This window comes from Eublepharis macularius, chromosome 11, assembly GCF_028583425.1.
Source record: "Eublepharis macularius isolate TG4126 chromosome 11, MPM_Emac_v1.0, whole genome shotgun sequence".
Classification (NCBI taxonomy): domain Eukaryota; kingdom Metazoa; phylum Chordata; class Lepidosauria; order Squamata; family Eublepharidae; genus Eublepharis; species Eublepharis macularius.
The window spans coordinates 31064796-31076809 of NC_072800.1; the positions used below are offsets into that span (position 1 = coordinate 31064796).

Consider the following 12014-nt stretch of genomic DNA (forward strand, 5'->3'; position numbering starts at 1 on the left):
TTAAAAGTTGATTAGTTTGATCTCTTTCAGTTAAATAGCTGTCATTTTAATCTCGGCTAACACATTATTTTTAATTCTTGCAGGCACAGCCAAGGAAGGAGGAGCGGGTGCTGTTGATGAAGATGACTTTATAAAGGCATTTACAGATGTTCCTGCTGTACAGGTAAGGACACGCCAGCTATATTTCTGATGAGATTTTTTTAAAAACCCACTTTTCATAGCATGGCTTGCCTTTTATCAATAGAACATTAGCTGTTGACAGTGTTGAAAGAAACACTGCATATCGTGAAACGTGGGATTTCTTTCTGTTTCTATGTGGCGTAAGATGACTCGCCTATGGAGGCCTTGAAAGTTTTCTTTAGGTAGGTTTGGTAGCTGCAGATTTGTTTTTCTAGTTTTGGGTTTTAAATGATGGTTATGCGGTTGGAAAGAAGTAATCTTTCAAGCTGGGTTTGTTAATGACCTGAAGAAGAAGAAAAATCTCCTTCTGTAATGTGCAGATCACTTGCTAAAACTAGCATGCATGTGGTACTTAAGAGAGTTTAATTGGTTAGGAATTTGTAGCATAAGAAAGCCTGAACACATCTGTTCTTTTCTTATGGCATATGGCAGTCATGGTAAGGTGGATTAATCTGTAAAGGGCTTAAATATGTTGCCTGGAGAATTCTGTCTTGAGTAGGGAGTTGGACATGGTGGTGAGCAAGTCCTCATCTAGTGAGTTCTGTGAAGTCTCATTTTTGTTGTGAAATAATTTGGCTTATTATATTATTGTTATGGTTGCTTGTCTATTACCGTAACTCCTAAGTGCTTAACAAAGCAGGAGGTGTTTGATTTTAGACAAGAGAGATGTCTCCTTGTAATATCACTTTTTGCTGGCAAAAAGGACAATATTTAGCATTGTTTCTTTCTCTGTTCAGAACATTTGTATGCTGGTATTCCAGATGCCCAGGATTATAATTTCTAGTTATTTGTGATTTTATTGATTTCTTTGTGTTGCCCACAATGCAGTAACTTTTTACTTTTTACTTTTATGGCAGCAATGACTGCCATAATTTTTCTGTAGGTGGGGTGGGGGTGTTGAGAGAGCCCACACACTCATGCCTTCCAAAGTCCAAAGACTTTATACATTAAGATTGCTTTTCATATTGTATCGCGCTTCAGTTAAAAACACATAACCCTCAAAATGGTAGCACAAGCACAGATACAGAATGTAAGCGGCATTGTTCTGTAGTGTTGGGTAAATATTAGTGAGTGAAGGCTAAACTCAAACCATGGTGGAAGCAACGTGCTCTGTAGTCATTGTTCCAAGAGCCTGTTTTCAGCCAGAAGCTATAACCTCTCTCTTTTTAATGAAACCACTGTATGTTGACCAGGAAGCTTAATGATTCCTGTCTTATCAATAGCTGTGGCCTTGAAGCTTAAGATCATTTTGATCAAGTACCGCATCATATAAATGCATACTACTGATTAATTGTTTGACTCAATGTGGCCTGAAAGCTTCACCACCAATCAACTGCCCAGTATATATCCCAGCTTTTTAGTTTAGCCACAACAAAATTGATTTTCATTAGCCTTAAATTATCTGTGTAAATGGTGTGAAATTAAAGCTTAAGCTGTATTGATGATAAGTGTCTTGTGTAAACTTTTCCAGTATGGAAAACATTCCTCCCTCCCTGCTAATTAACAAAAGATTCTTATAGTATGCTCTGTGGGCAGTCTTAGTGTTTTTTTTTAATTATTCTGAAGCTTCATGTGACTGAAAAGATATTTTGGAAAGCAACTCTCAATAAATAGTAATTTTTAGAGGATATTTAAATAAAGTCAGTGTTTTTTCTCATTTAAATTTCTAGATCTAATTATCTAGTTGTAGCTGGCATGATGGTTTCATTGTTACTGAGGTTTACCCACTGGTGTTGATGTGTATAGTAAACATTGAAATTTATGGGATTCTGCTACTGGTGCAAGAATGCAGCATATTGTTGGACTGGTGTGGTATCTTGTTTTTCTTGTTTTTCTTGATTTTAACTTGTTCACCGCCCAGAGCCCCTGAGGATGGGCGGTATATAAATTGAAATATAAAATAAAAAATAAAAATCTCACTAGTCTGTCCCCCAGAAAACCACCCACACTTGCATGCCCCTTGATTCAAATATTTAAACCTTAAAAAAAAGAAAAGTAACAAAGAATAGAGGAAAACAGTGCTAATTGCAAAACCAGTGTCTTATAGAACCTAGAATTCAGCACCTCCCAGAAGCTTTGTAGAAAATATCATCATAGTAAGCGCTAGTCCTGCTTCATGGGTAGTTGCCATCTTTTGCTGGTAAACATTCTAGCATCTAGGAATTGGCATTTGGAATGGCCACACACATTTGAAAGGACCTATGGGCAAAATGTTCCTGGCAGTGTGCAAAGTACTCATTTGTTAAAGGAATGCTTCCTTGTCTGGTGATAACTGGCCACACAGATGCTGCAGAGCTTCAGAGACAAGCTAGAATTGTGCTCTGGGCTTGCTGTCTATCTGCATGGAATCTGAGACCGCAACATGTGCCAATAGTGTACAAAAATAATGCCAGCCCCCTCCATGATTCTTTGTTACAATTATTAAGTGTTTGACCTAAGTGCATATTAATAGCAATAGCTGCTTGACTGGATTTTTTTCCAGGCCTGTGTTTTTGGGAACCTTAAAAATAACTCTTTGCGAGGTTTTGTACATCTTTGTCTAATACTGAAAAAATATATGACATGTTGAGGCTATTAAAGAATAGCAATATGCTAGCGTGTCTGCAGCTCTGTGAGAATGATTTTCTGATTGTTTCTGAGAGTGCTGCTTATAAATACTGAGCTGATTCCCAGCTGAGTGGAGAGAGTTCACAAGCATGACCCTTTGGCAACCTTGAATCCTCCAGAGTTGGAGAGCAAGGGATTCTGTGCCATTGCTGTGACCATGATGCAGTGATAAAATATAAAGTACATGTACTGAATATTTTACAATATTTGGCCACAATTAACTTGGCACTATTTTAACTATTCAGTTGAGCAACACCTCAGTCCTGTGGTATGTCATTTAGCTGCAGAGTTATATGAACCAGAAGCTGCAAAATGCAAAACATGAATTAAACATCTTATTAAAATAAGAGCTATATGTTCTCCATCAATATTGCTTGTAGTTGTTAACCTGAAAATCTCCATGATCTATTGTGAGAATAAAAATTCTCATGCAATGTTCAAAGAATGTTTAAACCTTGTGCTCTTTATATAGGACCTGTCAATTAATTCAGTGTTTGATTATTTTTTTTCTTCATTTGTGTGAAGAAGCAGCAAGTTGTGATATGTTGCCCTCTGTTGGCTTTATTGCAGCACAAAAGATATTTTTAAAGCAGTGTTTAAGGTCTAACATTCTTGCCTCATTTATTGCTGTTTTGTCCCGTGTCATTGCACTATTTTTGTGTGGCGTTCACACACATTCATTTCTTTATTCTTGAATTATGTGTTGGGATTTTTAATGTTTTTGTTTAGATAGCTGAATTAGTACAGTCACAAACATCACTTTATCAAGAAGAGGAACCTTTTGAATTTCAGGTTTATCTTAAAAACTATCACCTTGCTTCCTAGCCTAGACTTTTATTTATTTATTTGAACAGTTACACCTATCTTTCTATTTTAAAATAGTCTTCCAATGTTAAAATCCATACAAAACAGATAAAAATAGAAAGCACCTATTAAAAACACATAAGAGCCATGATTTAATAAAAGTTCTTCTGGCCTACTAAAAGAAGTTTTCAGTCGATGGCAGAACTCTAAAGAAGAAGCTGTTGACACATCAGTCCTGATCTTTGGTACTTTCTCTCCCTTGTACATAAATTGGATTGTTTCCACCTGTGTGTCCTGTTGTGATTTTTAAGTATGTCCTCCAAGTTCACCGTTGACATGCCACATCAGGAATGTAGACGCATAGTTTGGTATTTTAGGCTGTATTTTCCTCAGTTATGGAACTGGATTTTATACTGACTTATTCATTCACCACGTAGAGAGACTATCAAAATGCTTAATTCCATATTCGATAAAAAGGTGAAATTTGGTACCCATAAGTTTTAGAAACCCCAAGGACTAGAAAAGTTTGGAAGCAAGGCATATGATCCTGGCTTGCAGTATAACAGTTACCTTGTATTAGCAGAAAACAACCTATACCATGTATTGTCGAAGGCTTTCACGGCCGGAGAACGATGGTTGTTGTGGGTTTTCCGGGCTGTATTGCCGTGGTCTTGGCATTGTAGTTCCTGACGTTTCGCCAGCAGCTGTGGCTGGCATCTTCAGAGGTGTGGCACCAAAAGATCACTGAGAGATCTCTGTCTTTTGGTGCCACACCTCTGAAGATGCCAGCCACAGCTGCTGGCGAAACGTCAGGAACTACAATGCCAAGACCACGGCAATACAGCCCGGAAAACCCACAACAACCAACCTATACCATATTTCTTTATTTCTGACAGATGTGTAGGAATACAGAGTTTGGCCTTTGAGATATACTAACAGTAATTTGATTATGACAACCTTGATTTTCACAAGCAGTCAATTATGAGTGTATCTCTGCTTGCAAAGTATGTATCTACTCATCAAGAGGGAGTAGGAAATACTTCTTTACAAGTAATTAAGATGTGGAATTCATTGCTAGAGGATGACTACAGGTATGAACAGCTTTAAAAGGGGATTAGACAGATTCATAGAAGAGTAGGTCTATCAGTGGCTACTAGCCATTGAGACTAAAGGGAATCTCCACATTCAGAGGCAGTTAAACCTCTGGATAGCAGTGCCAGGAGGCAACTTAAGGGGATGGCCTCAATTTCTGTGCCTAGTTGTTGGTCGTCCATTATAACTGTTTGGCAGCTGGGTGAGACAGGATGCTGGACTAGATGGACCGCTGGTGTGATCCAGTAGGGCTCTTCTTGTGTTCTTAGAGCCCAGAAGAAAAGTTATCCATATTGGATTGGCAAATAAACCTATAAACTGGAAAGCAGGATTTGCCACTTATGTCAAATGTTTCTTGTGACTAGCTTGAATTAAATTAAACTTTTTGCTCTGCGGGAACTCAAAGGAATTTTTTAATCTTTACTTTTCAGATCTATTCTAGTCGTGAACTCGAAGAAACGCTAAATAAAATCAGGGAAATCTTGTCAGATGACAAACATGACTGGGATCAACGAGCCAGCGCGGTATATATTTTTAATATTAACATGCTTTACATATTTTTTACACCTTCGCATGATAACTTGGTTTCTTTTGTTGTTGTATGTTACATCTATGTGAAATTAGATACCCAGTTCTATCCATTCTTCTCTCTTTTTCCCTTAGCTTAAGAAGGTCCGGTCACTGCTTGTTGCTGGAGCAGCACAATATGATTGCTTTTTTCAGCATTTACGGTTGTTGGACGGAGCATTTAAACTATCAGCTAAAGATCTGAGATCACAGGTTGTTAGAGAAGCATGCATTACTGTAGCGTAAGTACATGTTAATATGAAACAAGTAAAAGTCGTTTGGCAGTGGTAAATGTATTGAATATTAAGAGTCATATAGAAATTCAGCAACAAACTGAGAATCAAATTGAAATTAGTCTCCACTGATTTACTTATTTCCATACAATTTTATTAGTAACAATTGACATGACACATACAGGGCCAGAATAGAGTCCAGACCACAACTGTAGGAATAACTTTTGTTATATTGGTAGTATGGCAGTTCCCTTAATCTTTTGCAAACCATTCGTTTCCTTCTCTTGCAAATCCCTTATTAAAGATTCAGTGATAAAGATATTTAATTGCAGTCATGAATAGTAGCCTAGAAAGATACCCATTTTGTACAATATTAATATGCATTAGATTGTTTAAAGTAGGAATGATATCAGTAGATCAGACAACAGCAATAGCTAGGGCTTCAGGCCACCCACTATTTCTAATTTCAGCTGTTCAAAATCACAGGCAGCTACTCAGACACTGTAGGCATAGAAGTAATTAGAATAGATGTGCCTTCTTGTTTGAATTATTTGATATATATTCACATCACTCTATTTTATTTTTTCAGCTGTGGTTAAAGCATTTTGTAACAAAAGCTCTACAAGCAAAGTGTACAACGTTGGCACATGAGCACCAACGTTGTTCAGATTGTGAAGTGTGCTAGCCCACCTATAGATAAAGATTAGGCCCTTGTCTAAAATGGAGTTATCACAATTTAAGCAAGACCTGCATGCAGTTGTCTACATGTCATTCTTTGATCTTTGCTGTACTTGCTTCCAAGTAAATCTGTTTAGTTCATAGATATATAATAGAGCTTTCCAGTTTGATGGTTGATTCAAATAAGTTTAAAGACTCATGATGTTCCTGTCTTGGAAGGCATCATTCAGTGAATTAAGCATGGTGGTTTCACATTAAACTGGGATATGGATTAAAATTCTGTTGTCTACCATGGGACATCTGGGTTCTGCATCTTTAAAAATCTGAGGGCGAACAAGAAGCTCATCATCTTCCAAAGGGGTATATGAGCTCCAAGAGGAAACTAACTGTTTACTGATGGAAACTGAATGCTAGGTTCATTGGTTCAGCAAGACAGCTCTGATGTGCTTGTGTTAAATGTTTGTAATTTACATATTATTAGCAGTATATAGGAAAATTGTTTAGAATAGTTCCTCTTTACAGTGAGTAATTACAGAAAGTGTTTTCTTGGGCTGCTGAAATATTTCTGATTACCAACTTTTTAAAATTCTTTTAGCCATCTTTCAACTGTTCTGGGGAACAAGTTTGATCATGGCGCAGAAGCCATTGTGCCTACTCTGTTTAATCTGGTCCCTAATAGCGCCAAAGTCATGGCTACTTCTGGATGTGCTGCCATTAGATTTATAATCCGTGTAAGTATGTTCCATTATACTTTTAAAGAATGTTTTTTTTAACAGCAAGCATGTTGGCCTATGGGTTTTTGTGTGAATGAAACCATATTTTTAAATTTATTTATTAATTAACAAGATTTTGCCCCACCTTTCTGCCCCAGTACAGCCACCAAGGCAACTAACTAATTAAAGCATACGTCTCATCTTAAAAACCATTAAAAGCTGCACTCAAATACATCATTAAAACAATTTAAAATCCAAGCTTAAAATAAGTACAAAAGATAAAAACAACAGATAAAACATTGAGGAGAGATGTATAAATCATGGCATTCAAACAAAGACAAAAAGAAAAATACAAATGATAAGCTGACAGTGCCCTGACCTGGAAAGCCCAGGCAAGCACAATTTTTTCAGATCTCAGAAGCTGAACAGGGTCGGCCTTGGTCAGTAATTGAATAGGAGACCTGCTATGAAGACTGAGGTTGCAGAGGCAGACAATGGTAAACCACCTCTGTTAGTCTCTTGCCACAAAAACCCAACCAGGGATTGCTGTAAATCAGCTGTGACTTGACAGCACTCTTCACCACACCAAGTTGATAGTGGGAAACTTTAAGACTCAAAGTATACTAGTAATTTGTAATCAACTGCAAATAAGTACATAAAAGAGCAAATAAAGTGATCAGATGTTTGGAAAGCAGGGCGGTACTTGGTAAACTGTTCAAATACATGATTTAAGTTTTGTTCTTTATATCAGACTTGTCCATTTTTAATCTCCCTGGCCCTTCCATCAGAAACTTCAGAGTAGCCATCTTCAAACATTTGGAGTATGCACATAGAATACACGGTGCAACCATCATTTATTCAGAAATAAGGGCTTATAATTTTTCTCACATCATAAAAACTGAGAATAATGTTTTTCTAGAGTGTTTGCTCTCACAGAATGTAATGTTGACTTTAAAAAAGCATTAGACCTAATCTCCATGAAATTGTCTCCATGAAATAAGCAGCAGCTGTTTATTAGATGCTGAACCAGGATTCTGATCCATAGTTTGTTAACTGTGGTTAGTAGCAGTTGTAGTTTTTCCTTATGTCTGAATTCAGAAATCCTTGTTTGTTCAGTAGCATCCCACCCACCCCCCACCCCCCGCCAGCAATCTTCTGGCTGCAGAGTTGACTGCAAAGAATGGCAGAACAGTTTTTTCAGTTCAATTGCATTCATCTATCAATAGTGCTTTCCTGGAACTCCCTTTCCATCCCTCCTCCTGTTCACACATGCTCTCATGGCTAGTGATTACTCACTAGTCAGAAATGTGCAACTGCAGTCTGTTCTGCGGGGAAGCAGGACAAAATACCCCTTAATCACACCCTTTTATCCAGTTTGCCAACATACACAATAGAAATTACTCCCTAGAAACATTGCTGAATTCAAGAACAGTTTGCAACCCACATACCACCATGCCTTCTTCTCCCAAAGGGAGCTTCCCCTTCACCTCCGTTATATCCCAGTTAGGGGAGTGGGTGACCTGGCCACTGTTGTGTTTTTTCCAAAGCTTTTATCTTCTTAAAGGAAGCATAGTTAGAAAATGTGTCATCACAAGAGACAATAGAACCATTTTTATCTGTACATGTATGCACACAGACATTCGGACATCCTGACAAACCATAGTTTATAAATGATGGGTTCGATTAAATTCAGGTTAGTGTGGTAAAGAAGGATGCCTAGCCAACTTGTTTATTGTTTAGGTGTTCAAAGGAGAGTCTAAAAATGCAGTCTTATATAGAGTTACTCTGGTCTGAGCCCAGTGATTTCAGTGAGCATAAACTGGAGTAATATAGCATAGGATTACACTATGAACCATGGTTTGTACTCATCAGATAGAAATGTCTTTTCAGAGACTTGAGGGTAGGAGAAGGAGGACTATAAAAGGTGAGTATGGTATAGGGAATGTGGTGCTGTAGCTAAACTGAAAGGGAACAAGAAAAAGTGGTAAGGGCTGTAAAATACTTACGTTTCAGAGTTTTAAATGTTCAGGAATTCAGTGAAATGGTTAAACAGAAGGAGAGGGAAAGAGACTGAAGATTCTTGGTTAAGGAGGATGCAGCTTGACTTGCCCTAGGCTCCCCCCCCCCCCCGCTTCTCATTTGCCTATTGTTTGTTGCACCTGAGCAATAGTAAGCAGGCTGCATAAACTGTGAAACTTTGTCAGCAACTTGATGCTGGAAGGATAGCATCGGAGGGATTCTGCTGGGAGGCAGTTTCGGATGTGAAGATGTGGCTGTAGAAGAGCAAGATCTTCTGCCATCTTCTGGGCATGGAGTAAGAGTCACTGTGTGTGGTGGAGGAAGGTATTTGTGAATTTCCTGCATTGTGCAGGGGGTTAGACTAAATGACACTAGAGATCCCTTCCATCCTATGATTCTGTGACTTGAAGATTCGAGTCCAGAAGCACCTTTAAAGACAGGTGAAGAGAGCTTGACCTCAAAGGCTTATACCCTGGAAATCTTCTTGGTCTTTAAGGTGCTAGCTTGGAGGTGGGAAAGGAGGCAGCAGACTGACTGGGATTTATGAACAAACTGTGGCCCATTGTATATATCTGGTAGATTAACCTGGGTTTATTCAACTAATTGGTTTAGGTAAAGCACAATTGACACCTGAATGCAGCTCATAAAATTATATGAGAAATCCAAATATAGACAGTGAAAAATGCTATCCATGTGTAACCCAGTGTATCATGTGAACTTCACGTATTTTGCTTAGCCTGATTTTTAGAAGATGTTTTTCTTTTTTCAGCATACCCATGTGCCCAGACTCATACCCTTAATAACTAGCAACTGTACCTCAAAATCTGTTGCGGTTAGGAGGTGAGTGTTTTTTTATGCTTATCAATGTCAATTTTTTTCCCCCTTAGTATAAGATATTAGTGAAGATTTTCTTCAGGAGCATGTATGTTATATAATAAAAGTTCATATTACAAAATATCACAGCCCCACAATTAGTGCAAAATGTGGATATACGATAATTCTATTTGTGATTTTATTGGAGATAAGATGTCTGGATTTTTATTAAGCTAGTGCTACATGCTGAAATTGTTATCTTTTCCAGGCGCTCTTTTGAATTTTTAGACCTGCTGTTACAAGAGTGGCAAACTCATTCCTTGGAAAGGTATTTATTCTTCCAGTAAAGTAAAATTATCAGTAAATTTCAACTTGAATGCCTGCCTTAATTTCACAAATAGCACAGCTAAGTTTTACAACAGTTATGTCTATGGGCCATTGATAATATGAACCCTTACTGCGCTGTGTCCTGCTATTGCTGTTTAAAATATAACTCTTGATTTAGAATTGACACACAGCTGTTTCCATATGTATATATGAGGTCAACAAAGTGAAATTTAATCTATGGTCTCTTCAAATACCATAGTTTTTGTAAGATTTCATTCTAAGGAAACTATTTCAACAATTGACTTTTCAGGCTTGATAAATTTATAGCGATCCATTCTTAGGTGAAATTTCCATGGGAGCTCTTCATAGAATACGTTTCACCAGTACACAAGAATGAATGTTTGTTATCAGCAGTACAAGGAAGTACTCTGTAGCAGCCATGTGGAAGTACATAATCTAATCACTTTATTATTGCAGTGTAACAGTATCTGTGTAACTGCATCTCAGCAGGAAGTAGTGTTACTGTACTGCTGTTTTCTGTACCCCGCAATAAGAAATGTCATGTACAGTATTTATAGTGCTTTCTAGCAGTGTGTTCTTCCTTGGTGAAGAACTGGATCAGCCTGTAATTAGTATCTGCCAGTTATTCTTGTCTATAACAATAGTGCAGAATGTTTATAAATTGTTGTCTGCACTCAGGACTCTTGATGCTGCTTGGGAGTTCACTCACTAGATGATCAGACAAAAGGCTTAATGTTAGGAAAATTAAAGAAGTAAAATTTATCAAAAATAATAAATATATTTTATGTTTAATAATACATTCGAGTTTTCTCTTATAGGCATGCAGCTGTCTTGGTCGAAACTATCAAAAAGGGCATTCATGATGCTGATGCAGAGGCAAGAGTGGAGGCAAGAAAGTAAGACATAAATGTTCATTAACTAGTCTTAAATGTTAAGTTGCCTTCTAATAGGAAGTCAGTATTCTCGTTAACGTTGTTTCTGTGATTGATTTATAGGACTTATCTAGGTCTAAGAAATCATTTTCCAGGTGAAGCAGAGGTGCTGTATAATAATCTTGAACCATCCTATCAGAGAAGTCTGCACACATACTTGAAAAATTCTGGTAGCGTCACGTCACTTCCACAGTCAGACAGGTCATCTTCCAGCTCACAGGAAAGCCTCAAGTAAGGGTTGTTTTGAAATAATCATCTTCCCCTGATACATATAAGGTCAAAACATGCATACTTGTTTCTTAATTGATGGATGAGCAACTTGCCAGCATAAATTGAATGCAAACTTGAATTCAGATGTATGTCCATATTGCTTTACTTGAAATGGGATATGCATCTCTACCCATGTTCTAGCACATCTAATCCCACTTAAATAAATACACATTTATTTTATTTCATTTTTACCCCACCTTTCTCTTTAATGGGAATCCAGCATTTCTTACATTGTTTTCCTCTCCTCCATTTTATCCTCACAACAACCTTGTGAAGTAGGTTAGGCTGTGTGTGTAACTAGTTCAAGGTCACCCAGCAAGTTTCCATAGCAGAGTGGGAAGTCAGACCTGGGTCTTGTTGATCCTAGTCCAACACTATTAACTACTATACCAGGCCGGCTGCTGGGCACTGGCTAGCTTAGGCACTTGTTAATTAGGCAAAACAACATGTGTTTCTAGCAATGGTTTGGGAAATTCCTGGAGATTTTGGAGGTGGAGCCTGGAGAGAGAGGGGTTTGTGGAGGGTATAATGCCATAGAGTTCATCCTCCAAACCAGCCATTTTCTCCAGAAAATCTGGTCTCTCTGGTATGGAGATCACTTGTAATTCCAGGAGATCCCCAGCCACCACCTGAAGGTTGGCAACTCTGGTTAATAAGCCTTGATAGTGTAACCATCTGTCCTTCATTGTTACTAACTTTTGAAGAAAAAAAGACAGGCATCCCATCTCTTGCATTTTTTCTTTTTAAATTCTAATAAT

At 37.8% G+C, this 12014-nt stretch overlaps 1 protein-coding gene across 5 annotated transcripts in view; it reads left to right on the top strand.

Annotated features, from left to right (window-relative positions):
• CLASP2 (cytoplasmic linker associated protein 2) overlaps positions 1–12014 on the top strand; it is a 161078-nt gene that overhangs the window by 85229 nt on the left and 63835 nt on the right. For all 5 annotated transcript variants that reach the window (XM_054991913.1, XM_054991914.1, XM_054991915.1 and 2 more), the window contains 8 exons: positions 84–163; positions 5115–5207; positions 5347–5492; positions 6757–6892; positions 9663–9733; positions 9975–10034; positions 10873–10950; positions 11050–11217. In XM_054991913.1, the coding sequence (XP_054847888.1) occupies positions 84–163; positions 5115–5207; positions 5347–5492; positions 6757–6892; positions 9663–9733; positions 9975–10034; positions 10873–10950; positions 11050–11217 (832 nt within the window). The remainder of the gene's footprint in view (positions 1–83; positions 164–5114; positions 5208–5346; positions 5493–6756; positions 6893–9662; positions 9734–9974; positions 10035–10872; positions 10951–11049; positions 11218–12014) is intronic.